Source organism: Hylaeus volcanicus, chromosome 2 (genome assembly GCF_026283585.1).
Source record: "Hylaeus volcanicus isolate JK05 chromosome 2, UHH_iyHylVolc1.0_haploid, whole genome shotgun sequence".
Taxonomy (NCBI): Eukaryota; Metazoa; Arthropoda; class Insecta; order Hymenoptera; family Colletidae; genus Hylaeus; species Hylaeus volcanicus.
In genome coordinates this window covers 1,637,117-1,662,395 of record NC_071977.1, presented here as the reverse complement: position 1 = coordinate 1,662,395, position 25,279 = coordinate 1,637,117, and the positions used below count along the sequence as shown (strand labels likewise).

At 29.7% G+C, this 25,279-nt stretch overlaps 7 protein-coding genes across 17 annotated transcripts; 4 read left to right on the top strand and 3 right to left on the bottom strand.

Annotated features, from left to right (window-relative positions):
• Positions 1-10: 10 nt before the first annotated feature.
• LOC128885198 (T-complex protein 1 subunit theta) lies at positions 11-2,735 on the top strand. The gene is made up of 5 exons (XM_054139095.1): positions 11-169; positions 646-948; positions 1,033-1,677; positions 1,752-2,192; positions 2,263-2,735. Exons 1-5 carry the CDS (start codon positions 110-112, stop codon positions 2,449-2,451), a joined length of 1,638 nt encoding a protein of 545 aa, XP_053995070.1. The 5' UTR covers positions 11-109; the 3' UTR covers positions 2,452-2,735.
• A 177-nt stretch (positions 2,736-2,912) lies between these two features.
• Positions 2,913-4,523, top strand: LOC128885204 (putative hydroxypyruvate isomerase). Of its 3 annotated transcripts, none has more exons than XM_054139108.1 (6): positions 2,913-3,025; positions 3,113-3,414; positions 3,477-3,588; positions 3,665-3,837; positions 3,922-4,041; positions 4,130-4,523. In XM_054139108.1, the coding sequence occupies exons 2-6, from the start codon at positions 3,216-3,218 to the stop codon at positions 4,315-4,317; spliced, it is 792 nt and encodes a 263-aa protein (XP_053995083.1). In that variant the 5' UTR covers positions 2,913-3,025; positions 3,113-3,215; the 3' UTR covers positions 4,318-4,523. The 3 variants fall into 3 exon arrangements, with proteins under 3 accessions (XP_053995083.1, XP_053995084.1, XP_053995082.1); XM_054139109.1 differs by having other exon boundaries at positions 2,933-3,035; XM_054139107.1 differs by having other exon boundaries at positions 2,934-3,414.
• Positions 4,524-4,660: 137 nt separating this feature from the next.
• Positions 4,661-12,083, bottom strand: LOC128885200 (palmitoyltransferase ZDHHC2). 6 transcript variants are annotated; one of them, XM_054139097.1, is made up of 10 exons: positions 11,155-12,083; positions 10,853-10,879; positions 10,684-10,778; positions 10,488-10,608; positions 10,202-10,425; positions 9,992-10,121; positions 9,779-9,905; positions 9,000-9,086; positions 7,744-7,874; positions 4,661-6,141 (listed from the first exon to the last, which is right to left on the bottom strand). In XM_054139097.1, the coding sequence occupies exons 1-10, from the start codon at positions 11,300-11,302 to the stop codon at positions 6,131-6,133; spliced, it is 1,101 nt and encodes a 366-aa protein (XP_053995072.1). In that variant the 5' UTR covers positions 11,303-12,083; the 3' UTR covers positions 4,661-6,130. The 6 variants fall into 6 exon arrangements, with proteins under 6 accessions (XP_053995072.1, XP_053995073.1, XP_053995076.1 ...); XM_054139098.1 differs by lacking the exon at positions 7,744-7,874 and having other exon boundaries at positions 11,155-12,058; XM_054139100.1 differs by lacking the exons at positions 4,661-6,141; positions 7,744-7,874 and adding an exon at positions 7,893-8,751 and having other exon boundaries at positions 11,155-12,062.
• Positions 12,084-12,262: 179 nt separating this feature from the next.
• On the bottom strand, positions 12,263-14,847 carry LOC128885202 (sphingolipid delta(4)-desaturase DES1). Its single transcript, XM_054139103.1, has 6 exons — positions 14,552-14,847; positions 14,136-14,312; positions 13,619-13,758; positions 13,345-13,558; positions 13,048-13,259; positions 12,263-12,975 (listed from the first exon to the last, which is right to left on the bottom strand). The coding sequence occupies exons 1-6, from the start codon at positions 14,631-14,633 to the stop codon at positions 12,835-12,837; spliced, it is 966 nt and encodes a 321-aa protein (XP_053995078.1). The 5' UTR covers positions 14,634-14,847; the 3' UTR covers positions 12,263-12,834.
• Positions 14,848-15,935: 1,088 nt separating this feature from the next.
• Positions 15,936-22,268, top strand: LOC128872040 (tyrosine-protein phosphatase corkscrew). 3 transcript variants are annotated; one of them, XM_054114326.1, is made up of 12 exons: positions 15,936-16,212; positions 16,862-16,984; positions 17,090-17,284; positions 17,432-17,594; positions 17,714-17,826; positions 17,913-18,184; positions 18,262-18,341; positions 18,417-18,584; positions 18,642-18,818; positions 18,907-19,126; positions 19,214-19,365; positions 19,449-22,268. In XM_054114326.1, exons 1-12 carry the CDS (start codon positions 16,199-16,201, stop codon positions 19,614-19,616), a joined length of 1,845 nt encoding a protein of 614 aa, XP_053970301.1. In that variant the 5' UTR covers positions 15,936-16,198; the 3' UTR covers positions 19,617-22,268. The 3 variants fall into 3 exon arrangements, with proteins under 3 accessions (XP_053970301.1, XP_053970302.1, XP_053970303.1); XM_054114327.1 differs by having other exon boundaries at positions 16,193-16,331; XM_054114328.1 differs by lacking the exon at positions 15,936-16,212 and adding an exon at positions 16,317-16,336.
• Positions 22,269-22,423: 155 nt separating this feature from the next.
• On the top strand, positions 22,424-24,017 carry LOC128872041 (arginine-hydroxylase NDUFAF5, mitochondrial). 2 transcript variants are annotated; one of them, XM_054114331.1, is made up of 4 exons: positions 22,424-22,968; positions 23,020-23,342; positions 23,404-23,588; positions 23,653-24,017. In XM_054114331.1, exons 1-4 carry the CDS (start codon positions 22,768-22,770, stop codon positions 23,937-23,939), a joined length of 996 nt encoding a protein of 331 aa, XP_053970306.1. In that variant the 5' UTR covers positions 22,424-22,767; the 3' UTR covers positions 23,940-24,017. The 2 variants fall into 2 exon arrangements, with proteins under 2 accessions (XP_053970306.1, XP_053970305.1); XM_054114330.1 differs by having other exon boundaries at positions 22,424-23,342.
• On the bottom strand, positions 23,980-25,102 carry LOC128872042 (ubiquitin-fold modifier-conjugating enzyme 1). Its single transcript, XM_054114332.1, has 4 exons — positions 24,755-25,102; positions 24,501-24,632; positions 24,269-24,436; positions 23,980-24,195 (listed from the first exon to the last, which is right to left on the bottom strand). The coding sequence occupies exons 1-4, from the start codon at positions 24,875-24,877 to the stop codon at positions 24,118-24,120; spliced, it is 501 nt and encodes a 166-aa protein (XP_053970307.1). The 5' UTR covers positions 24,878-25,102; the 3' UTR covers positions 23,980-24,117.
• Positions 25,103-25,279: the final 177 nt, after the last annotated feature.

Genomic DNA, 25,279 nt, shown 5'->3' with positions numbered 1-25,279 from the left:
CAAATCTCGATTCTTTATCTCGCTTTCGTGTCTTTTTTGACGGAAAATTGAAGTTACATTTAATTGTGAATCACACGTGAGACAGAAACGTTTAAATTACGAAAAAACCATGGCTATGCACATACCGAAAGCACCGGGCATGGCCCAAATGCTCAAAGAAGGAGCACGTGTAAGTTAAAAGTATCGTCAATAAAATTTCCTACCTGTAATTTACATGGCCTCTTCGTCGTATTATGAGATCATGCCCAAATAATATTTTCTCGACAAAATGAAAGTGATACAACGCTTTGCTGAACGTTACCTTTTATAGGCATAATATATTCATCTACTGCATATATTTTTTATGTCACAATACAGACTGTAGCATTTTAGATAAGTTGTAGATCCCTACTTATCTCAGAAATTACTTGCAACCGCATTATAGCTTCTAATTGCCAATTTAATTATGTAAAACTTTGAAAAACCAACAAAAATTTGAAACAGAATTTCGTAAAATAAAATTCTTTAGTAAACTTCAAAGTATCTAGCTTGAATTTGTTTATTTTATTAAACACAACAATCCTTACTTGTTATGTTAGTTAAAAATTTAGCATCTAATTATTGGAATGCAATGTACACATTTATATGTTTCTATCTTTTGATCAGTATTTTTCAGGTTTGGAAGAAGCAGTGTATAGAAATATAACGGCATGTAAACAATTTGCACAAACTGTAAGAACTGCATATGGTCCAAATGGCATGAATAAAATGATCATCAATCACATTGAGAAATTATTTGTTACTAATGATGCTGCAACAATCATTAATGAATTAGAAGTTGACCATCCAGCTGCTAAGTTGTTAGTTTTAGCTTCGAAAATGCAAGAGGCAGAAGTTGGGGATGGAACAAATTTTGTTGTAATTTTTGCTGGTGCACTCCTTGAAGCTGCAGAGGAATTACTTCGTTTGGTAACTACCATAATCATTATTAATGTGAAACAGTCAATATTTGGTAATTAAATATAAAAAATACAAAAATGTTCTGTATGATAGGGAATCACTGTTTCTGAAATAGTTGAAGGATATGAAGCTTCATTAGAAAAAGCATTGGAAATATTACCCTCATTAGTTGTCTATGAAATAAAAGATTATCGAGATGAAAAAGCAGTAAAAGTTGGAATTAAAACAGCTGTTATGAGTAAACAATATGGAAACGAAGATTTCCTTAGTTCACTTATCACTCAAGCTTGCGTATCCATTATACCTGAGAAAACTACTTTCAATGTAGACAATGTGCGTGTCTGTAAAATACTTGGAAGCGGTTTATCTAGTTCTCAGGTTGTACAAGGAATGATATTCAAAAGACAAGTTGAAGGAGATGTTACGAAAAAGACTAATGCTAAAATTGCTGTCTATACCTGTGCTGTAGACATTGTGCAAACTGAAACAAAAGGAACAGTATTGATAAAATCAGCTGAAGAACTGATGAAATTTTCTCGAGGAGAGGAATCCCTATTAGAAACTCAAGTGAAAGCAATTGCTGACAGTGGAGTTAATGTAATAGTTTCAGGAGGAAAATTTGGCGACATGGTTTTACATTATATGAACAAATATGATTTAATGGCTGTTCGCATACCTAGCAAGTTCGATATTAGAAGATTGTGTAAGACTGTTGGTGCTACTGCACTTCCAAAATTGGTAAATAAATTGATTCTGTGTTAATTTTTTCTTCATTACGCGGTACGATTTTAAATGCTTCTATTCGTTTTAAGATTCCACCATCAAAAGATGAATTGGGATACGCAGATTCGGTATATATCGAGGAATTAGGAGAAACACTAGTAGTAAAATTTGCGATAAATAGCAAAGACAGTCGTGTTAGCACTATAATTGTACGAGGATCCACTGAAAATTATATGGATGATATCGAACGTGCTATCGATGATGGTGTTAATACGTTCAAAGGAATAACAAGAGATGGAAGATTTGTCCCTGGTGCAGGTGCTACTGAAATTGAACTAGCTTCGCAACTTGTTAAGTACGCGGATACCCTACCAGGTTTAGAACAATACGCAGCGCGTAGATTTGCAACTGCTTTAGAAATATTTCCAAGGACTTTAGCAGAGAACAGTGGAAGCCATACTTCTGAACTGATATCGAAACTTTATGTCGCGCATAAGCAAGGCAAAAAGACATATGGTTTTGACATTGACGTAAGTATTTAATATTCATGTGTAATTGTTTCGTTTATCAATATAATGCGTTTACACAAATCATTTTTAGCAAAAGGGTGCAGCTCTTATTGACACTCAGAAAGAAGGAATCTTAGACTTATTCTTAACAAAACAGTGGGGTTTAAAATATGCTGTTAGCGTTGCGTGCACTGTACTTAAAGTCGATCAAATTATTATGGCAAAACGTGCTGGAGGTCCAAAGGTTCCAGGTGGTGGTGTTCGCGACGATGACGAGTGATAATATACAATTTCATCGTATTATACTTTCATTCTTCTATTTAACTTATAATGTTGCATTACATTGGCTTTTATTGAACTTTGTTATGCAGGAAAAGCACTCGCGAAAATATTAATGCATTCATTTTCGTACTGTATGTACTACGTTACACGATACTTTTGTAATGAAAATATGTATGTTATTCACGAACAACATTAAAATGTACATTATTTTATACTCTTTTTAAAATTGAAATGCACCCAATTCTGATATATACATAATAAAATTCTAATTATTATACGATACGTATATTTTATTTACTTTCGTTACGTGTAAGATATATTAAAATGATGATATGGTATAACACAACTGTAACGGATGATTAAACTTCATTTTTCTACTACTTAATTGTGTGTATGTATCTATACAATAATTTCTCGAAAGTTTTTAAAAACTTCACATTTTTTATTTAATGTCTTGAAATAGAGGTTAAGTTATGGTTAGTTTACATGCAGTAGTTAACTTTGATAGTAACTAATAAATTTTCTTATTAGGTATTGCGGAATAAAGACAAAATAAAACTATACTTATCATAGTCAGTTAAAGTATATCAGATAACATAAAATGTAATGGCATTATCTTTCTATATCATAATAATAATTTCATCCATCACTTTATGTAGGAAAGATAATGGAACTTATATAATATCAGAAGTACTAAATTGATAATAGCAGCTTTACCATAAGGAATTGTAATTACTTTATTTAAGGAGGTTTGGCATCAATATGACTAATTTAAAGTTCGCTGCCAACTTATCCTTTATGTTTAAAGAGGCACAGTCTATTACTGAAAGATATAAATTAGCAAAAGAAGCTGGCTTTACTGCTGTTGAAAGTGGATTTCCTTTTGGTTTTACCATTAAAGATGTATCAGAAGCAAAGAGAAATGCAGGTGTCGAACAGATTCTTATAAATGTATTTACAGGTATGTAGTCGTTACTATTTATAAGAAGCATTCAAATTTTTAAAAATACTTCATCATAATAGGTGATGTATCAAAAGGAGAATTAGGATTTGCAGCAATACCTGGAGAAGAAGATAACTTTAAAAAGAGTATTAATTTGACAATAGAGTATGCAAAAGCTTTAGGTTGTAAACGGTAAAGAAACTTTATATATATGTAAACGACAATTATACATCTTTCAGCATATTTTTCACGCAATATTTTTTGTTAGAATTCATGTAATGTCAGGTAAAGTGAGTAAAGTAACGTCTGATAATGATGACGTTTACGAAAAGAATCTTTTGTATGCAGTTGAATATTTTCAAAGAGAAGGAATTGTTGGCCTTATTGAGCCTATCAATAGTATCTCAGTTCCAAATTATTACATGAATAGTTTTCAAAAAGGTAATCGTCACTTGTGAGAAAGCTAAAAGAAATGTTCGTAATATTAGCAATTATCAGAATCATTAATATAAAATTTCTACACAGGTTTAGATATAGTAAAAAGAATAAACAGCCCAAACTTGAAGCTGTTGTTGGATATCTTTCACCTACAACATATTTCGGGCAATATTACGAAACACATTAAGGAACTTTTACCTTATATAGGTATACATAGTATAGATACTGCCTCTAAATATGTGGATATTTAAAATTTATAAAAAATTAGATAAGTAATTTGTCTTGTAATTTGTAGGTCACGTACAAATTGCTCAAGTTCCAGACAGACACGAGCCTGATACTCCAGGAGAAATAAATTATAAATATGTTCTTTCCACATTAGAGAAAGAAGGATATAACGGATACATTGGTTTAGAGTATTTACCAAAATCTTCTTCTGTAGAAGGATTAAGTTGGATACAAAAATATGGTTACACGTTGTAATAATAATGTCCTAACATTTGCTGAAAGTTTCCATCTGCAGTATAACTGTATTATTTCTTACTATTACTTAAGGGAAGAATAAGGAATCTTTTACAAAAATTACATACATTTTTACATTATAATATAAGCCATGTTATTACAATTTAATTCTTACTATAAATGTTATATACATGACAGAACAAATAAACAAAATTTTGTTTTGTTAATACTTTGTATTAATATACTAAAGAAATTTCTTCATGCTAATTATAAAAATGTTACATCGATTATCTTTTATATCTCAATTTATATAGGATGCAAAATCAAGCCATAATGAAAATGTCAAACATTAAGAAATATATAATAAAGTGAATAACATTATACTTATACAATTATATAATCATTTATAGTCTACTTATACTTAATAAGTTTATACGCATTGCGCTTTAATTAACCATTAGTTAACATTTATTAGCAATACTTAATAGAAATACATTTCATCTATTCCATATCATGCTGGTTCTATAAGCTTTATGAAAAAATTGTCTTTATCCTTTTCTTAACAAGAAAAAAATAATAAGCAATGTAAAAGAAGTTAAAACAAAATATTAATACAAAATAAATATCTCTTGAGTATCAGTCATGAAATATATACCTTGTAATAAATGTTAAAATATACCATCATGATTTTCATTTCATTTCAAAATATATAGGTTTATTAACATCCAAGGTTGTTTATCTTATTTAAATAAAGATAATTACAAGTTTTAAGTACAAAATATGCTTTCTAAAAATTTATTAACTAAATTTTTGATTTGTTGTGTTAAAGGATGAATGTAGAAACAGTATATCGAGACTGTACAAATCATAGAATGTATAATCAAATTGTTACTAAAATAATTAGAACAACATATTAGTATCAAATACATAAATATAACTAATATTCTTGTTACGACAATAAATTATTTTCGAAACAGTGAGATTACAATTCGATAGATATGAACAAATTATTTCAAAAAGTAGTAATTACATTGATGTTTTAGATCTTTAAAATTTACATTTGTGTTTTGGTTTTAATAGAAATAAAATACAGTGATCCACACAGTTGAAAATAATACTTCCAACACTGTGTTATTTCAACAGTTATATTACAATATCAATAATTCCTGTTGTTTTTCTTTTTAGAGCATAATAACTCTATTATTTTCCTTTAATTATTTATTATACATTTCATTAAAGTCATGGCAGTAATTTGTTTTAGTTATAACAATTTACATTTATCATCATATCAGGTTTGATTTTCTACATTTCAATAACAAATTTTTAATACCAACTTGGCATTAGCAAGAAAGGCCATTATGATTGCAATAGTAATTATATATGCTGCCATATATATCATTAACTGCACCATTAACAATGTTATACATATGTATATGAAATGTTAAAAATTTTGTGCAAATTATTTTGCATTCTAATTATTTTAACAATAATTCCTTTAATATATAGAATGTATAGAAGACTATGAAAGTTTCAATGTACAGTAGTGAATGTTGTCTTAATATTAATTCTTTGTATTTGTACGTAAAATTATTACATCGAAGATTGAAATATGGAATAATCTATTGTAAATTTTTTTAGAAAAAAAAAAAAAAAAGACAATTGAATTGTTATAAGACGTCGCAATGCAAAAAGTATATATATAAACTACTAAATTGAATGTTGTGACTCAGCAACAAAGCTATGTCTGTAATAAAGACGAAGAAATTATAACTGCTGCGTCAAACAACTTCAGTTGTATCCACCAATGGTTGGTTAGCATCTGCAGCAGAACTTATCATAGTAGTGCTGTAAAATATTTCAAAATTATTTAATCAAACTTACGATCGTTAATGTGGATGAATTAACAGTGTTTACTATCTAAACATATTTATAATAATGTAGATAATCTTAGATTATCAGGTATTATACAAATACAATATCTGATATACATATAAAAAGCTCTGATCTATGATTTCGTGTTAAGCAATTATGTAATAATAATAAATTTGGAAAAATGGCGCATAATATTACTTTCAGTAAGCTACGAAAACATAAAGAACATGCAACAATACAAAACCCAATTTTGCCATGTTCGATTTTAAAAGTTATATCAAATACTACATTGATGTACATCATCACTACTTGCTAAACAATAATAAATTATTTCTTTTAAAATCATATAAATCGATATCCTATACTCGATTTTATGTTGTAATAATATCTCAGTGCGTTAATGTATGTAATAATTGTGATACATAAATATGCATTAAATCTACATATGATTTATTACTTTTGCATTAAATATTCATAAATTAATCTTACAGAACAGGACATGCTTACCTACAAAAATAATTCCTACATTCAAGCATAGTAATCAGTTTTAGTGAAATAGAAATTAAGGATAAAGTGTTAATTGTATACAAAATAGTTTTTCCATATACTGCAAATACATACAACTTTAACAGTTTATTCTCCTTTTTTTTATTACAACTTTACTTAGTAATAGACAGTGGTATTTCATTTGTATTTCATACATGATATTATATATACATCCTGTACATTGGCAAACACATAAATGCAAACTGTAATAATATTTATGACTCTATAATTTATATTAGCTTTATATGTGTCTTTAGGCATTATTCACGTTTTTATTGTACAAAGCATATGTATGTAATGAATGTTATAAAAAATATGCACCCTATTGTAAATAATAATCTTTTTTTAAACACTTAGTTGTATTTTGACTATCATATTAAAACATCGAATTATCTTTTTTATGTAAATTATACTTACATAAATTATTAGTTTACAATAAACTTTCTATTGATCGAATTTTGAAAATCTTATGCTGTCAAAAAAGAAAATTATTATAGCTTGTAACGATTTTATAGATTTATTAGCTAAGTAAACATTGAAAACTACGGTAAATTTATATTATTTAAAATATTAACGATATAGAAATAAAAAATGATAATACTGTCGATATCTGTAAATTTTTACTTTTAACAATATATATGTATTCTTTATCGATATATACCACGATTAAATTAATACAAACAGTACAGAAAAAGAGTTTATATTAAGCACAATTAATTCTCTGAATATTTATACGTATAATATTTAAAATACTCTAGAAGACTACACTCTGCTCAATGTGGCAATGATGGTAACTTAATTAATTAATAATGTTAATTAATAATTAACACAAAAATTATGATTACAAGTAAAAATCGATACGAATGTGTAGAATTATTCAAAGAATTGAATATGAATTTTTCACGAATGTAACATAGAGCGTAATTGTGGCTAACATTAGTTTTGTACTAGAAATACTGTAACATGTATTTGGACAATGTATATAGACTAACGCACCACCTCAACATAGGGATTCAGACTACACAATACCTGATTGCGACCTATAGGGAGGTGGAGAGTCAAGCTCGGTCTCATCATCCCACTGTTGGGTAGTATGTCCCAACAGAGTATATGTGTCTTCATTGCACAGCCGTTCGGGAAAGTTTACCCCATCGCCAAAACTGTAACCCACACCCTACCTTCTACTCGATGTAATCCCACTTATACTAAGAGGTAGCGTAACTAATTGTATCTGAAAATCTATCGAAACTACAGAGTACCTCAGACTTGGAATTTAACATTCTATCTCATTTGCATAATATATTTTTCAAACAAGATTAGACCTTAATTCTTAAATATAAACATTTTTATGCATGTTGTAACATTGTAAAGTTTACCAAAATTAATATGGAAGTATAGTTACGCCACTTCTAGTAATTTAATTTAAACTACCAATCTGTAAGAACCAGATGCACAATACTTCTCAAAATTGTAAAAAATGTATACCGATAGATGTAATTTGATCAATGCCAATATGATGCATTTACAAAGAAAGACATGCAATCTTAAATATCAATTTAAGATGAAACTAATACCTATTTCTTAAAGTCCATCTCAATTAATGATTATCTGTAGATTAAACGCAATGGTTCAAATTTAATCTTACTGTAAACAGTAATATAAACATTGTCAATTTTAACAGAAAATATAATAAATATCATGTAGAATTTAAAATTGGAATATAAATAATAATAATTGCAAATTATTATGCATGTAGAAATTACGTTCTATAATGTACCATGACTAGTCTTGACTAGAATTTTAGGATTACTTAACAACACATTTCGATAGTTATAGTACGCAAGTCATAGTTTCGTTAGATCAACGTTACAACAAATAAAGGTATCAATGTTAGTAATAATCCAACAAGCTTTGTTAATATAAAAGCTACCCTTTATGATACAGTCGTGTAGTAGAAAACAAATAAAGGCATAATGTAAATAAACAGTCGCATGCATCCAGGAAGCAACATGTATACATCTTCATTACTCTGGAACTCTGTATAAAATAAGGGAGAAATGAAAATTTTTTACCCGAAAGATGATGATATTCTATAAAATAAATATATGATTTTACAAAAAAAAATATGAAGAAAATGTTTCATCTTAAAAACTACTTCAAAGGTGATTAGTGTATTACACATTTAAATATGAACTGCCTTTCAATCAATAATATTAATGAGTTCCATAGTAAAGTTTATATGCAGCTATCGTTAAATCGGCACTTTACACTTCTATAATGCTGACCTGTTTCGAGTACTGCCCATGGAGTCGTAAGTATTGGGTGGGCCCTGATGTTGCGCGCGTACTGGATAGGTGACACCATTTCCAAGACTAGAACACATTTAACGCATCCATCGCGATTTAACGGTGATGCAATTACTATCGTGTCGATGTACTTATTCATGAAAGCATATAAGTTAAACTAACGTAATATAACGAATTGAAAACTAAAGAAATAAAGAGAAACTAGTACAGACTTTTATGTTAAATACAATGAAAAATTAATTCATATCGCTCTGATTTTTAAGGCAGTTTATATACTATCTTATTCGATACACATAAGGTTTTTCCATTTTTACCATTTTCTTCACTTTTACGTCTTATCCGTGAAATGATATCTTTACGAAATCATACTACCGATCTTGTCGATTTAAAGTGCATACATTAAAAACAAGAATGCAAAACAATAAGTACTATTACAAGTTGAAATATCTTCGTAATATTTTTAAGTGCCGAAAGGTAGTAGTATTTCGATATCTGCTGTATGCAATATCTAACATGTATCAATTCACACTAAGTTCTACACTGTACAGCATACATATACGTGTATTTATATCGATATTAACATGCTTTTTTACGAAGTAAATAAGCATGAATTGTTAGTACTTAAATGATACCAATAGTTTTATATATATATATTGTGCAAATGGTTCACAGGTTCGTCATAAGAACTTATTATATTATTAAAAAAAAAGATAATATTAAAAAAATATGGAACTTTTATATCATGTTAATGAACCTACCTAGTAAAAGTGGGAAGGAACCATAGTTTAGGATTATCACCAAATACTTCCTGGAAATTATTATATTTTCCAAGACTGAAACCATCTTTATCCTTTCCTGTGCGAAACATGGGTGCTGTAAACGCCTCTACAAATATAATATTTACCGTCAAATATTCTGTAATCGATCCCACGAATTACATAATATTTTGGTGTATAAACATTGATAATTACCTAATGTAGACCTATTATGTAAAACAAGGTAGCAATGATAGAGGAAAAGGGAATTTAAACTAACTGCAAACATTAGTGCCACAAAAAATAAAAACAGTAGATGAAATCTGCCCATTCCATCCAATTCTCCCTATACAGGGAAAATTCGCATTATTTAAAGTACACAATTCGCTAAAGTGAATAATATAACACAAGTAGAATCATACTTACTTTCCAAAAACGTATGAAGTATTGTAAAGATGTAGCAGTAATAAATATACAGTAAAGAAGGGCATATGCCAAAAATAACATGAAGAATTTATAATTGTGAAAGCCAACACAGTTGTTTATCCATGGGCAATGATGATCCATTTTTAAAACACACGTTCTGCACACGTTACAGTGATGTGCTCGATCTGGTTTAATTAACTGACATTTCTCGCAGAAACGTATTACTAGAAAAAGCAATTTATATAAAGTACATACATTATATAAAAAAAATCAACAAACTTTGTACCTCCTTCGATAGTAAGATTTGTGACTGGAAGATCTTGAGCGAATCTTTCTAACATTTGTCTCCGTGCTTCTTCTGTTTCAGCTTGTTGAAATTTTTCCATTTCTACATCTGGTATTCTAAACTATACAAGACATTGTGTTATTAATATATTATTTATGCATCAATATTATAAAGGATTATTAAAATGAAATCTTACCTTGTCTGGTACTTCTATTAAGTCTGTAAATACGGTTTGCCAGTAGGACCACAAAAATAATAGAAATAGGATGTGATAAAAAAACAAGTAAAATGCTATAAACAAATAAATATAATATAATTAATGATAAGAATATTATTTAACAATATTTAAAAATATATATGTATACCTTGCTGAACATAATTATCTATTGTATCTGAAATAAAAAAAAAACAAAATTATAAACATACATAGCCAACTATAATAGTACACAATTTTTATATAATACAAAGTATGATATTGTGCATACAGTATTTTATTCTAAGTTCAACTTGACTATTTGTAAACAAAGAATAAAGTAAAAATTACAATTTTATTTTAAACCGTTACTTTGGTTATCGAAAGATATAAGAATAATAATTACTATCATCTTCATTATACATACAATACTTAATATGCGTGAAAATTGTCGAATTAATTCGAAATACTTACAAAAACATAATTGCACCACATAAGCGTAATACGACCATACGATAACCGTCAAGATGAAAAGAACTGGTATCCAGTTCACGGTTTTCATAAACCACCAACACGATCCGTTTTGTTTTCCCATTCTATTCACTGTTTTACAGATATGCATTTATGCACGATTACACCGTTCACGTACACGTTATTTTTTCCATGATCAGACAGATACACCATTGCAGACACCTATGCTATGCATAAAGCGTATACATGGCTACACGCAATCAGAGGTTCCCTCGAAACGAGGAACCATTGTACAATAAACAACCGAACGTTATCTTGTTATTATTTTCTTTTTCTCGTTGCATTACAAATGTTGTCTATCCACGAGAAAATGCAAAAAGTAAATTATTTTTTTTCGAACGGAAATGATACTTTATTCTAGATTCCGTTTTCGTGCAACACACACTATTTGAACTGATTACGTATGTAGTATGCACTAGCACATCTTCGATACAATTGTCATATATGTATATAACTGTAACGAACCAGAGTTTTTCCGAAATGTAATTTCATTAATTGTCATTGGAGTGAATTCATTCATTGAATTGATTAGCCGCGAAATCGACTGACAAGCGCGAACAATTTTTATTGCCATGTCCGTATCAAGTAAAGCTATCGATAACCATTTTTTATTTCCTGCTATCAGACACGAAAAAACTGAATCGAGGAAGTTTAAGACCAAGTTTAGATACGAGCAACACGAACTATTTAGCAAATTCTGTTGGAATGCTTACAAATCGTCGAGTTCTACGAATAGATACACACCAAGGAAACGGATGAGTCATTTGATCGCGCACGAAAAATTTATCGCAAGCATTAGAATTATAATAGCACGTTTGTTGTTATATTTGTTAAATCCATCCACGAAAGTACTCGACAAAAATGCAGGTGTAGATTCTTCTCTACACATTTTACGATGGGGACCTTAAAATATATGAAATTGATAGGTCAAAAATGCAAAACATAATATTCTTTTTAAAAATCAATAAATTGGGCAGAATGAAATTATGAAAAATGTAAAAAGAATTTAAATGACATTCGTCAAAAGTGAAATATCCAATGCTATCACATATAAATCAACAGTATTTTTACTTTATTCTTTTCAGTACACTTTTAATTGAGATGTTAATATTTAGAATAAAAAATTTATTTCATTACGACTAGATTATAAAATAGCTAGATATCATAGTAATATCTTTGATTACTTATAGTTATAGTTAGTTACATAGTTTCCTTTATTCATAACTTATTTACAGGCATCATAAAATAGAAAAGTTTTTGGTAGTTTAGCATCTTTCACTCGTACTTTAACTATTTTAGCAATATAACAGGTACAATGCAATTTTATAAATTTTTCATTTGGAAGTACATTATTGTAAAAATTACTCTATTCAGACGTAATACAGAAATACAAAAAAGAAATACGTTAATACTTCGATAGCGTTTGCATTTATAATTTCTTAAATAAGTTGTATCTGGTCAGTATGAGGCTGTCTATTAGACAATAAACATGGTTTTCCAATTGATAACGAATATAGTGCAATAAATGAGTACTAATACTCAATATCTTATACATGCAAATAATTTTAAGTTTCAGATACTAATTGTTAAATTATTTATATAAAATTTGAAATTTTCTAAGTTTTATGAACATAGTCCTTTACGTTTTCTTTTCATTCTTGCATATGGACCTATTTCAGGATCCATAACAAAATCGTATAAAACAGAGGTCCAAGAATTATGCTGCGGTAAATTATCGTAAAATTCGGAGGCTATTCGTTTTACCTGCAAGAAGTATACGAATATTAATAATTTAATTTTTTTTGTGTAATAACCAAACCTTTTTAAAATACTTGCCTCTGGTAATCTTGAACCAGGAACAGCAGGGAAATCATGATGTTCATTATGATATCCAACATTAAATGTAATCCAATTTAATGGACCATAATAACTGTATGTTTCAAAACCTTTTTTATACATGTAATGTTCTGATATAAAGTGACCAGCTACAGGATGTAAACCCATTGCCATTACTGATCCAAAAAGTAAATAGACTAAGACTTTTCCACCTATAAAAGCAGTATTGTATATTATTTTTATATAACTTAAAACTGAAATAAACAGAGTGACAATTCTGTTTGTTAAAGGACTTACCAAAAAAATACCATAACAATCCATCAAACGTGAGTTGTATCACTAAATTTATAAATTCTATTAATGTAGGTGATAGCGGATAAACGAAAAAAGGTCTAAACGCGTAAAAAAATGGTTGTAGACATATCCAACAAAACTTTCCAAATGTTGTGCAGAATAATTTAGCTTCCAATAGTGTTGGTAAATCAGTATCTAGTACTTCATCTCCTTGATACTGTAAATTATATACTAAAGTAATTATTAGCTCATTTAATGCAATTTTATTTGTACTTACACGATGATGTAGAAGGTGATATTTTTTAAAACTACAAGATACTGGTATACCTATGGGCAAATTGGCAAAATAGCCAAATAATCTATTGGCCAGAGGTCTGGCATGTCCAAAAGCAAGATTATGTGCTATTTCATGTATTGCTGGAATATAATATTAACATATTTAATTATACTATACTATTATATTATAGAAAAATATACAAATGAATCATACCTGTATAAAAATAAAATCATTCAATAAACTTATAGTACAATATTATATGATCTTTCAGAGACAATTAAATTTACTTTAAAAATGTTGTATCTTTTAGATAAGAGAGAGATTGAAGATTGCACTTGATATAATGTTGTCATCAGTAAATACTGCTACGTGCTGATAACCACCTGTTCTTTGTATAACAGACTTTCATGGAAATATTTGTAGTAGTTTAATGTTTAAAATTTTTTTGAAGTAGTTTCGTGTGTTTACTGATAACATATTATAAGTTTAAGATGACTTACACAGAACTCATACATACCTAACATAAGAGAATGATTAATTACTCCTCCAAAACAATATGCTAGAAGGAACACCATTGGATAGTTTAAATCTTTTACAAAATATATGGATATTAATTGAATTAGAACCATTCCTGTGACTGTCCATTTGAACATTGGATCATATCCAAATAGTTTCTTTATTTGCGGATATTTCTCTGAAATAGAAGCATATTTATTGCAACATTACTAATGTTAACATTTTAAGTATATTCATACGAATTTGTGCGTACGTGACATTTCTATACTTGGACGATGACCGGTAACATCGAGTTTGCTACGTTATTTTACTTACAATTGATGAATAACAATTTAACATCGCTAACGCAACGATGGCAAATCAAATGAATTTTAATGAATGAAAAATGTACTCTTTTTATACATTTTATATTCCTACCTAAAATTATTGTACGCCGTGTTGCATGTGGTTCTTCCGTATACACCCATTCAAAATCGGTTCTCGAAACGTGTTGACCCATCTTCGTTTGGAAATATACTTATCAAACGCTTATATTCCGATTAATTCGCGATCAACCGACATAAGAAAATTACATTTATACGAACAAATACGCAAAACTTGAATACATGTCTGTCATACCCGGTACAGCTGTCAATCGGTAACGATCAACATTCAAACGCAGATTAAACGCCTGACTTATCACAGCCGGGTTCGTTAATGCATAGTACCATAATATACTTACACATAGATATCGCTATAGTGAACTATGGTATAGATCATATACAGGGTGTCCCAAAAATGTTCTAACACCTTGAAAGGGGTGGTTCGGGAAGTGATTTGGAACAACTTTTTCTATAAAGTACTAACAAAAAACCCCGACCAATCAGAGCCCGCGTATACCGTTGGAGCGGCCGTGGTAGCGAAGACTACGCGCTAGGCGGCCGCGCTCATACGCTCCCGCGAGCGCTCCACCGGCATCCTCGCGCTCTGATTGGTCAGTGTTTTCCGTTAATATCTCCTCAACGAAGCCTCGGACAACATTTTCGCTAAGGAAAAAGTTGTTTCAAATCACCTTTCGAACCACTCATTTCAAGGTGTCACAACATTTTTGGAACACCCTGTATATCATATAGATACTGCGATATGGAGGGTAGGATGAGAAGTCACTAGCTGTGCTGTGTCGCCAATCGTCTTTGTTGGTGCCAAATATAGTAACCTTCACTCAGAAACGGAAATTTTTTTTTATTGTTCTTTTTATAAAGACACAGTATAATCGTTATACATAAACAGTAACTATATATAATGATTTATGTTTAACTTGTAATGTTAATAAAAGGAAATATATATAGTTTAGTTGTCTAGTAATAGTGGCGCCATCGGTGGCAAAATGCCCAAGTTTGTAGTGAAAGTAGTTCCCAATTATTTTGTAAGATGGCGCCACCGATGCCATTAATCAATTAATGACTAATTAACTTATTAATTCATTAACATTGATTTACAATGTCTCTTTAGGGTTTCGTGGTTATTTAGACCTCTCGTACCTATCTCCATCTTAACTGACCTCTAGTGCAAACCACTGGTGATCATGATTTTCATCTAAATAATTGTTCGAATAAAAATGTACCCCCTTCCTTAATGCCCTTATCTGCTTCTGCTTTAAGTCTATTAAATCCGGTTAATTTTAAAGGATTGTAATATTTGAAAAATATCTGTAATTGTTAGAGAACTTGCGAGAATCGAATGTTATCAGTAGTCCTCTGGTGGAGGAATCGGAAGCCGCCGCCATAATTATGCGTTACGTGACGATATCACGTAACTAAATAGATCCAATGTTATGGAACCGGCATTATGTTTCGATAGTTTGTCCACTTGAAAAAGTATCTACTCTAAAGAATGAAGATCTATGCCAGAATCTTTTAGTGCTTTCGTTTTTTTTGTTTTTGTACAAAGTGAATATGTCAAAGACCGTGGTGGTGTGTAGTTAGTGTTAAGCTGAAAGCAATTACAATTGCGAATTATAAGTGCGAGTCTCGATGAATCGTTATGAATTATTAATAACCAAGTGGTTATAGTTCGAATCACGACATGGCATCCCGCAGGTGAGGCACGTTTTTGTACTTGCATAAAAAATATTTAATTATCATAATCCACGGACGTTCGCTGAATAAACCTACTTATTTATCAATGTTAGCTGTGGATTAGTCAAACACATTCGGAGGTAAGGTATGCGTACTTGAGTCGTTTAACACCATTAAATTTTTCATGTCCAAAAATGAATAAAATAAACCCAATTTTTCTAGACATCTGTCATTGATATTTTCAGACGCATATTTACTTTCTATTCAGCCGTTTTCGTATATTTCGATACTTTAAAATGACATTTTTTTTTTATTATTTACGTACTATTTTCAATAATATTATACAGTTATCCTGTATTTTGTTAGACAGAATTTAAAATTCTCTGGATTGAGATTATATTTCATACTTATTGATTGTGTATGCTGTAAATTAACTAGTATTAGCCATTAATTAAATATCCAATTAATGCATTTTGTATCTCTCCTGTTGTACCTATAATATTTGATGTAATATATTGATTTTTGACATTTATAGGCACAAAATAATAATATGTTTATAAAGCATTGTATGTATTATATAAACTGTATACAACTACTTGAAATAATATTTGTCTATGTGCATTAGTACTATGGAATTATATTCCTAACAATAATGTTATATTTATTACAGATGGTTTCATCCCAATATATCGGGCTTAGAAGCAGAGCATTTATTAATGGAACGAGGTTATGATAGTTCATTTTTGGCACGTCCAAGTTCATCTAATCCTGGTGATTTTACATTATCTGTTAGGTAAGCACATAATAGAGCATACAAATTATCTCTTATAACTATATCATCAATGATAATTGTAATGTGCCATACCTGTATAATATTGAATATTTATTTTATTTGTAGACGAAACGGCGAAGTAACTCATATTAAAATACAAAATACAGGAGACTTCTATGATCTTTACGGCGGTGAAAAATTTGCAACTCTCTCTGAACTTGTACAATTTTATATGGAAAACGGAGGACAGTTGCGTGAAAAAAATGGAGAAATTATCGAGTTGAAATATCCGTTAAATTGTGCAGATCCAACAACCGAAAGGTATTCATTTATTCTAAGGAAAATACACGGGTATTATTTTTTAATAAATATAAGTTTTGTTATGCATTGGTACTCTTTTTCTTGTTACTGTTATTTCAAATGCACGCATATAGCATGGTATGTGTTAATAGTAAAATATGGGTAAAGGTGGTTCCATGGCCATTTATCAGCTAAAGAAGCAGAACGTTTAATGCTGGAGCGGGGTAAAAATGGATCATTTCTGGTTCGTGAATCTCAAAGTAAACCTGGTGACTTTGTATTATCCGTGCGTACAGATGATCGTGTTACACATGTTATAATACGATCTCAGGTTAATTATATTTTCTATTTTATACCATATGTATTATCTTCATTATGTATTTATTAATTTATCTTAAAGTACGATTAGAAGTTTGACATCCTTTTACCAAAAAATAATGAATATTGTAGGATAATAAATACGACGTCGGCGGAGGTGATAAATTCGACAGTCTGAGCGATTTGATAGAACATTATAAACGTAATCCAATGGTTGAAACAAGCGGAAGTGTTGTCCATTTAAGGTAAGAAACAAAAAATTGTTAAGCTACATGTACATGTAATAACACATATATTCTTTCCTATAACTTGTTTATCTATTACTTTCCAGGCAACCTTTCAATGCTACTCGTATAAATGCTAGTGGCATTAAAAGTAGAGTGAGACAATTACATAAAGAAAACGGTTGCACGAATGGATGGTTATGTTGGAATGGAGCTACAAGTAGTAACGAAGTAGGAGCTGGGCGCGGTAAAGGAAAAGCAGGCTTCTGGGAAGAATTCGAGTCGTTACAACAGTTGGAATGTCGTCATTTATTTTCAAGAAAGGAAGGTTTACGTCCTGAGAATCGTGCAAAGAATCGATATAAAAATATTTTACCATGTAAGATTTTTCGATTTCGTTATCGAGTTTTATTATACCTATGCATAAGACTTAATTCTTAACTTATTATTCTGTAGTTGATCACACAAGAGTGCGGTTGAAAGACGTTGATTCAAGTATTCCTGGAGCTGACTATATTAACGCTAATTACATTAGGGTAAATCTAACGTGACGATTCAATATTTACTTTGGACGCGTACGTTCAAATCAGTTCATATATAATTATTTGTAGAATGAAGAAGGAGATGGTCAAACCGGTGGTGATGGTGGATTATTTACCAAGTGTTACATAGCAACGCAAGGTTGCCTCCCAAAAACAGTACCAGATTTTTGGCATATGGTATATCAAGAAAATACAAGAGTAATAGTTATGACTACTAAAGAAATGGAGAGGGGAAAGGTGTGTATTTAAAAATACACGTACGCAGCGAATTCTAAAAGTATATGTGCTTTGTAGAATAAGTGCGCTCGCTATTGGCCAGAAGAGGGTGAAGTTGCGGAATATGGTAGCGAATGGAAAGTACGCGCCTTGTCTCGTACTTCAACTGCAGATTATACATTACGAGAATTTTTATTACATGGAAACAAACCATGTTTCGCAGAGTCCAGAAGGATTTTTCACTATCATTTTCAAGTACCTTATCAGTATTGTTTTTAATAGCTCCTTATTTTATTTTGGAGAATAAAATTAATTATATTAATTAACTGTATTAACATTCTAGGCATGGCCTGATCATGGTGTTCCATCAGATCCTGGATGCGTGTTAAATTTCCTTCACGATGTTAACGCAAGGCAAGAATCAATTGCTGGTTCTCTTACTTCGGGTGGTCAAAATGTATCGAGTATGATAGGACCAATTCTTGTACATTGTAGTGCTGGAATTGGTAGGACTGGAACATTTATTGTTATCGATATGATTCTTGATCAAATCAAGCGGCATGGTAATTTTAATCAATTACATTTTTAATATCGTATGACGATATGCGTTGTGCATTTTTCATAACGTTTTGCGTATATTTCATTTGCAGGTCTGGACTGTGAAATTGATATTCAGAGAACAATTCAAAGAGTACGCTCGCAAAGATCGGGAATGGTTCAAACTGAAGCACAATATAAATTTGTTTATCTTGCTGTGTTACACTACATCGAAACAGTATCGCAGCGAATGCAAGCAGAACAGGTAGCCACACGAAAATAATTTTCACGTACGCTCCTGTAACTTTTATTCGTACGATTATTTTTTATTTATTGTTATCTTTACAGAAATCTCTTCATTTAGGTAGAGAATATACTAATATTCGCTACAAAAGCGAATCAAATGCTACTACAAATATGGGCGATATACCGGTTTCTACATGTACTACAACACCTCTTCCAACATCAGCACATTTTACATTACCCACTCCTATTAATAGTCTGAGGCCAAAGTAATTATCATTAACATCATCTCTGATCAAGATTTTTCAAAAGCAATGAAGAGGCTTCGTTACTCTTGTCACATGTGGTTTTAAACATTGATATTCTGTAACGTGCTCTGTTTGTAAAAATTTAATTTTCGTTTCATTGAATTGTTTCTAGTAGTTCTCAAAGTATATATAATTGCAATGTATTTACACGCAGTGCATGGTCTCAATTTTGAAACTATGAATATAGGTACCGATTGCATATGCATATACACGTAAAAGATTACGATTCTACCATTTCACGATCGAATTTTAGAAATTGTATTATGGGAAAATGGAGAATATTTTTATTGCAATTTAATCTCGGAATTAATACAAAATTTTAGTAATAGTTATATCAAATATAATAGGGATATATAATTGCTTTCATATCATTATTTCGCTATCTTTTGAAGCTGTTTGAAATTCTGGAATATACGAGCTTCTTGAAAAATGCGACGAGACAATTCCAAATATTCGAAGTTAGACAAGCTCGAATGTATACCAGGAAATTCTGTTTCTTTCAAATGTCTCTCGATTTCTTTCTGATCGTCTATATTTAGTCGCAGTATCTTAGGCTTTTTTGCAAAACATGTTTCTTTCGTCTACTTAAAAACTTGGCTTATGTCGATCGTACACAAGAGTCTCAGAAAATTGAAAAGGTTTCGAAGAAGTCTCAGTTTGCATTCGGGTCTTGCTTCGTCCGTATTACGAAACAATATTTCCCGTTTTTCTTTTTTATTCTTCATCAAATATTGATTTGATAACAGATTTATCTCAATAGCTATCATTTTTCATGTTTATTTTTAAGGAATATTAGGAACACTTCTTTATTACGGTAAATATAAAGATTTTCTTGGATATACGACGAATTTCCACAATTTTCATAGGTTTCAGGTGTAATATTATATATTGTGCCTCAAAACATATTAGATATTTGCTTTTATTGTGATTATATAACTGTACAAATTTGTCTAGTAATATTTAGGACTGATTTTTATATAGAATTTTTTTAAAAAAATATTTTTTCAAGAATGCGAAACATTTATTATTTGTAAATTTTAATACATTACAGGCAGGACACACAAAGATGATATACGTACAATTTTACACGTTTTTAAGTATATATAAACGACTTTTGTATTGCAACTTGTTATTTTTAATAATTGTACTTAATTAAAGCATTATTCGTATTGAAATTCCTTCGATAGGTTGTAAAAAAAATTGTATACTGAATAATGTAACTAAAAAGGACAGTCAATTTTTGATCGAAATCTATGCACTTTAATAGATACCTATAATCAAGCTTTATAGTTTCTCGATGTTTCTCAATTGTTTTCGTACAAATTATTTAATGACTTCAATTCTATATTCTAAATATTTTCGTTATATTCACCTGTAAAGTTAAGTAAGCTTATGTAGAAATGAAAATTTTTGCTATTACAGATTTTCTATAATGCTTGTACTTTGTACGTAACTTTAAAAATTTGTATACAAATACATTTTACCACGTTCACAATTACTCAGTTAAGTAACCGTTTGTCACAGACCACGTCACATTTGTACTAGTAAATCGTACTAAATAGACTAACTAAATATTTCGAATAATGTATGAGAGTGAGCTATAGATTATACTTCATTTATTTATACGAATATAAATAGATAATACATATTGCATTATATTACTCTTTTAATAATATTTTATCTATACATTTTTCAAGTACATACATATGTAATCAATGATTGTATTAGAACTTTATTTACGAAGTATACATCTGAGTGGGTCCTGCCTTGCAAATTAAATCGTAAATTTGATATTTTTAAAGTTATTTTATTACATTATTTTGAAACCAAACAACAATTGCTTTATTAAATGTGTAGTATATATTTAGAATTGTTAAAGTTAATCCGAAAATTATATCGATTTTTTTTTTACGTAATGTTATAAATTTTTGACAATTGTTTACATACTACTTATTTGTTCGGTAAGAAAATAAATTGTTTAATCGATTACGTCACAATTTCAAATTTTTAAATTTATTTATATCTTTATAATAAATAGCGCGATTTATTCTTATCGATGTAGTAAGTGTGTAGTATATTAGTATACATGTTCTTAAACACGAGAAACAAAAATATTGCATTTATTATCAGTTTTCATCTGATTTAATGTACTGTAATTTGTTCTTTGCGAAATGTAACATGCTATTATTTGGTATTATTATACTTCGTTATTTTCAAAGGCGTATGTGATAATAATTGTGGCATTAAAAATTTTGTTATAAAATTCTATATCTGAATCGACGTAATATAATATTCACATTACATTTTTAAGATTCTGATTTTTATGCACATCTCGAATAATATATCGCATTAAATATTAGAGATTTGTATGTTCGATAATAGACAATTTATGAATTTTCCCTGGTAATAATAAACATACATGCATATAAGACGAAACAGTAAAATAACTTATTTGCCTCGAATGATGTTCAACTCTTGTAAGGCAAATAATCATTTGTATGCAGAATAGTTATCTATCAAACATGTTTTGTTACAATTTAAAGATTCTGTATAATACTAATTATAGTGTTAAATACTTCATTATAAAAACAGTATAATAAAATGTTATTAGGAAGAAGCGATGTTTTACGTTTTATTTAACATATTACGAAATATTGTATATGCTCTTACTACAAAGTAGAATTTGGAACTTCTAATAAAATTGTTTTTCACTACCTTTTTTTACAAATCGTTAATAAAATTACAAAGGAATAATAAATACTACTTTTCCTGTAATACAACAATTCTCTTTATTTTCGTACTAAAGTATTTTATACAATTTTAAAATACAATATTATCGATGAAATATCCGAAATTCATTTCAATCAAAATGTATCTAATTAAGATGTAATCTATAATATCTTATTTAGTTTTAATACATCAAATTTTGATAATCAAAGTTGTATCAGACTAGGTTATGTCGTTCAAGCATTGTACGCTGTGGAACCAAGAAATTAGAAAGAAGAAAATTTTGCCAAAAAATGCATGTTTATAAAGAATTCTGAAAATACATAGCGCAAATATCGTTATTAATGTTGAGATTACATAATCGTTCCAAGCAAAATACATAAAAAAATATGTTACACTTCCAACGAACGTTGAACCTAAACATTCGAAATCGAATTAACAATGTTCGCAACATTGTCAACAGTGCGGCAAATTTTTCGCTTTCACAAGACAGTGTAATGTACGTTTTTGATAGAAATGCGAAATTGCTTCAAAGAGAACGTGCTGCACAAGCGTCTGATGTAAAGCTGTATGATTATATCAAAGATGAAGTAGGTTACAGATTATCGGATAGATTATTTGATATAAAAAAAAAATTCAAGAAAGTGCTCAATTTAGGATGTGGTCGTGGTCATGTGTCAAAACATATATTGCCAGAATATGTGGAAGAGTTAATCCTGACTGACACATGCTCTAGTTTTTTAAAATATGCTGAAACCATTGAAGGAATCAAAGTAACTAAAACTGTTATGGATGAAGAAAATTTTTCATTCAAACCGAATAGTTTAGATTTAGTGATCAGTTCTTTAAGTCTTCATTGGGTGAATGATTTACCAAGTTGTTTTAAAAATATTAACAATAGCTTAAAGAATGATGGAGTTTTCATGGCTGCTATATTTGGTGGAGATACGCTTTATGAATTAAGGTAATTTAAATAATAAAATTAGACATAATCATTGAATTCAATAGTTACTTTCCTTTGTTAGAAGTTCCTTACAATTAGCAGAATTGGAGAGAGATGGTGGACTTTCAGCACATATTTCACCATTTGCAGAAATTAGAGATGTAGGAGGATTATTAACACGGGCTAACTTTACAATGTTAACAATAGATACAGACGAAATGGTTATTGGTTATCCAAGTATGTTTGAGTTAATGTGGGATTTAAAAGGTAATAATTAAAATTCCTGTAGAATAAAAATTTTGTAAACTATCTCTAATATGCATCTTTATAGGGATGGCTGAAAATAATGCAGTCAAAAGTCGAAAGTTACATTTGAATAAAGATACTGCACTTGCAGCTGCTGCAATATATAAAGAGCTCTATGGGAAAATGAAAGAAGATGGTACCCCATTCGTGCCTGCTACATTTCAAATAATTTATTTATTAGGTTGGAAGCCAGATCCCTCCCAACCAAAACCTTTAGAAAGAGGTAGTGGAGAAATATCACTCAAAGATTTACACAAATTAGATGAAATAATAAAAGAAAGTAAAAATACCAAACTAGACGAAGATAAATAATTATTGTAATTAATATGTAAAGGATTGTAAATATTTCTACTAAGATTAAAATATAATATATTTAATGTATAAACCTTATTTAATATGTTATATTAAATTAACAAATAAGTCAATCTCGATTTACAATTGAAAGAATATTTATATTATACAATATATTCTTATGGTATTGTGATGTATGTTACTTAATTTCATCTTTGTGTACTATAGCACCCCTTTCTATAAGATCAGGAACCTCAACTGCCAACCATGGTCCAAGCTGACATATACATAATAGATATGTAAAGATTATATAAATAGTGATGAAAAAATTGATTAACTAAGAAACTTACTCCAAGTGCCATAGCATGAGCAATCCCAAACTTTGGCACATTACGTGCCCATAAAGGTTTAAAATGATCTGTAAGACAAATCTTTCCACCTCTATACATTTTTGCAGTTTTACCATCCAATTCTGGTAATGCTATTTCAGGAGCTGTTGTAGGATATGTAACAGGTACCTAAACATATCAGACAAATGTACAAAAAAATTTATAACTTTCCAATAACAAAGAGGATACTTACATCAAATTCAATTTCAAATTCATATTTGAGCAAGTTGTGTATATACCAACATTTACCAAACCATCTTGTACCCTCTTTATTTGATTCCAAACGAAACCAATCATTGTCTGATTTTTTGTTATTTGTGACATACTGAAAAGTATGCTACAATTACTTCAACTGAGCATTAATGTAATAACTTAAATAGCGATATTTTATGATTTTTATAGAATTGTTAGCCATATGGAAAGCAATACTATCCAAATATGATGTACTTTGATTAAAGCTTGATATTCTTCCTTCAATCTTTGCACCCATAATTCTTTGTCTCTGGGACCTGCTTTTGTTTGTAACAACGGAATGCTACTTAATGTTTTCTTCGTTGATTCGTCTACCATTATTAACTATTAGATACCTGTCAGTGAGTGTTTATATACTTGCTCGAATGGTTGAAACTATACTGTGACTTTTAAATAAATGTAGAGGGCCTCCATTGTACTATCGCCAGGGAGACAAAAAACACGAGTAAACAAAACCACGTGACTCGAAGAAAATCAAAATAGATTAGATTTAATAGATTTTATGCATAACAAGTTACTATTTATGTGTGACAATTGTAATTCTACAATGAAAATGTCAATAAAAGGAAATATATATATAGTTCAGTAACTTAATACGAGTGGCGCCATCGGTGGCAAAACGCCCAAGTTTGTTATGAAACTAGTTTCCACTCTTGCTGCTAGATGGCACCACTAATTAAAAGTAGAATAATTATTGTTAAATTGAATAACTATTCATAC

Bases quoted from the DNA above. Each gene is read 5' to 3' on its own strand.
- LOC128885202 (XM_054139103.1), bottom strand. From the start codon at position 14,633: ATGGGTCAACACGTTTCGAGAACCGATTTTGAATGGGTGTATACGGAA. The intron at 13,759-14,135 runs GTATGTATGAGT...ATTATATTCCAG, and splicing joins TAATCATTCTCTTATGTTAG to CAATACATGAAATAGCACAT. The intron at 12,976-13,047 runs GCAAGTATTTTA...TACTTCTTGCAG, and splicing joins CTGGTTCAAGATTACCAGAG to GTAAAACGAATAGCCTCCGA.
- LOC128872041 (XM_054114330.1), top strand. From the start codon at position 22,768: ATGTTACACTTCCAACGAACGTTGAACCTAAACATTCGAAATCGAATT. The intron at 23,343-23,403 runs GTAATTTAAATA...TTCCTTTGTTAG, and splicing joins GATACGCTTTATGAATTAAG to AAGTTCCTTACAATTAGCAG. The intron at 23,589-23,652 runs GTAATAATTAAA...GCATCTTTATAG, and splicing joins GTTAATGTGGGATTTAAAAG to GGATGGCTGAAAATAATGCA.
- LOC128885204 (XM_054139108.1), top strand. From the start codon at position 3,216: ATGACTAATTTAAAGTTCGCTGCCAACTTATCCTTTATGTTTAAAGAG. The intron at 3,415-3,476 runs GTATGTAGTCGT...TCATCATAATAG, and splicing joins TCTTATAAATGTATTTACAG to GTGATGTATCAAAAGGAGAA. The intron at 3,589-3,664 runs GTAAAGAAACTT...ATTTTTTGTTAG, and splicing joins AAAGCTTTAGGTTGTAAACG to AATTCATGTAATGTCAGGTA.
- LOC128885200 (XM_054139097.1), bottom strand. From the start codon at position 11,302: ATGCATATCTGTAAAACAGTGAATAGAATGGGAAAACAAAACGGATCG. The intron at 10,880-11,154 runs GTAAGTATTTCG...TTTTTATTTCAG, and splicing joins TGTGGTGCAATTATGTTTTT to ATACAATAGATAATTATGTT. The intron at 10,609-10,683 runs GTAAGATTTCAT...TGTCTTGTATAG, and splicing joins TAATAGAAGTACCAGACAAG to TTTAGAATACCAGATGTAGA.
- LOC128872042 (XM_054114332.1), bottom strand. From the start codon at position 24,877: ATGGTAGACGAATCAACGAAGAAAACATTAAGTAGCATTCCGTTGTTA. The intron at 24,633-24,754 runs GTACATCATATT...CATACTTTTCAG, and splicing joins AATATCAAGCTTTAATCAAA to TATGTCACAAATAACAAAAA. The intron at 24,196-24,268 runs GTAAGTTTCTTA...TGTATATGTCAG, and splicing joins CTCATGCTATGGCACTTGGA to CTTGGACCATGGTTGGCAGT.
- LOC128872040 (XM_054114326.1), top strand. The intron at 16,985-17,089 runs GTAAGCACATAA...TTTTATTTGTAG, and splicing joins GATTTTACATTATCTGTTAG to ACGAAACGGCGAAGTAACTC. The intron at 18,185-18,261 runs GTAAGATTTTTC...ATTATTCTGTAG, and splicing joins ATATAAAAATATTTTACCAT to TTGATCACACAAGAGTGCGG.
- LOC128885198 (XM_054139095.1), top strand. From the start codon at position 110: ATGGCTATGCACATACCGAAAGCACCGGGCATGGCCCAAATGCTCAAA. The intron at 170-645 runs GTAAGTTAAAAG...TCTTTTGATCAG, and splicing joins TGCTCAAAGAAGGAGCACGT to TATTTTTCAGGTTTGGAAGA. The intron at 2,193-2,262 runs GTAAGTATTTAA...AATCATTTTTAG, and splicing joins CATATGGTTTTGACATTGAC to CAAAAGGGTGCAGCTCTTAT.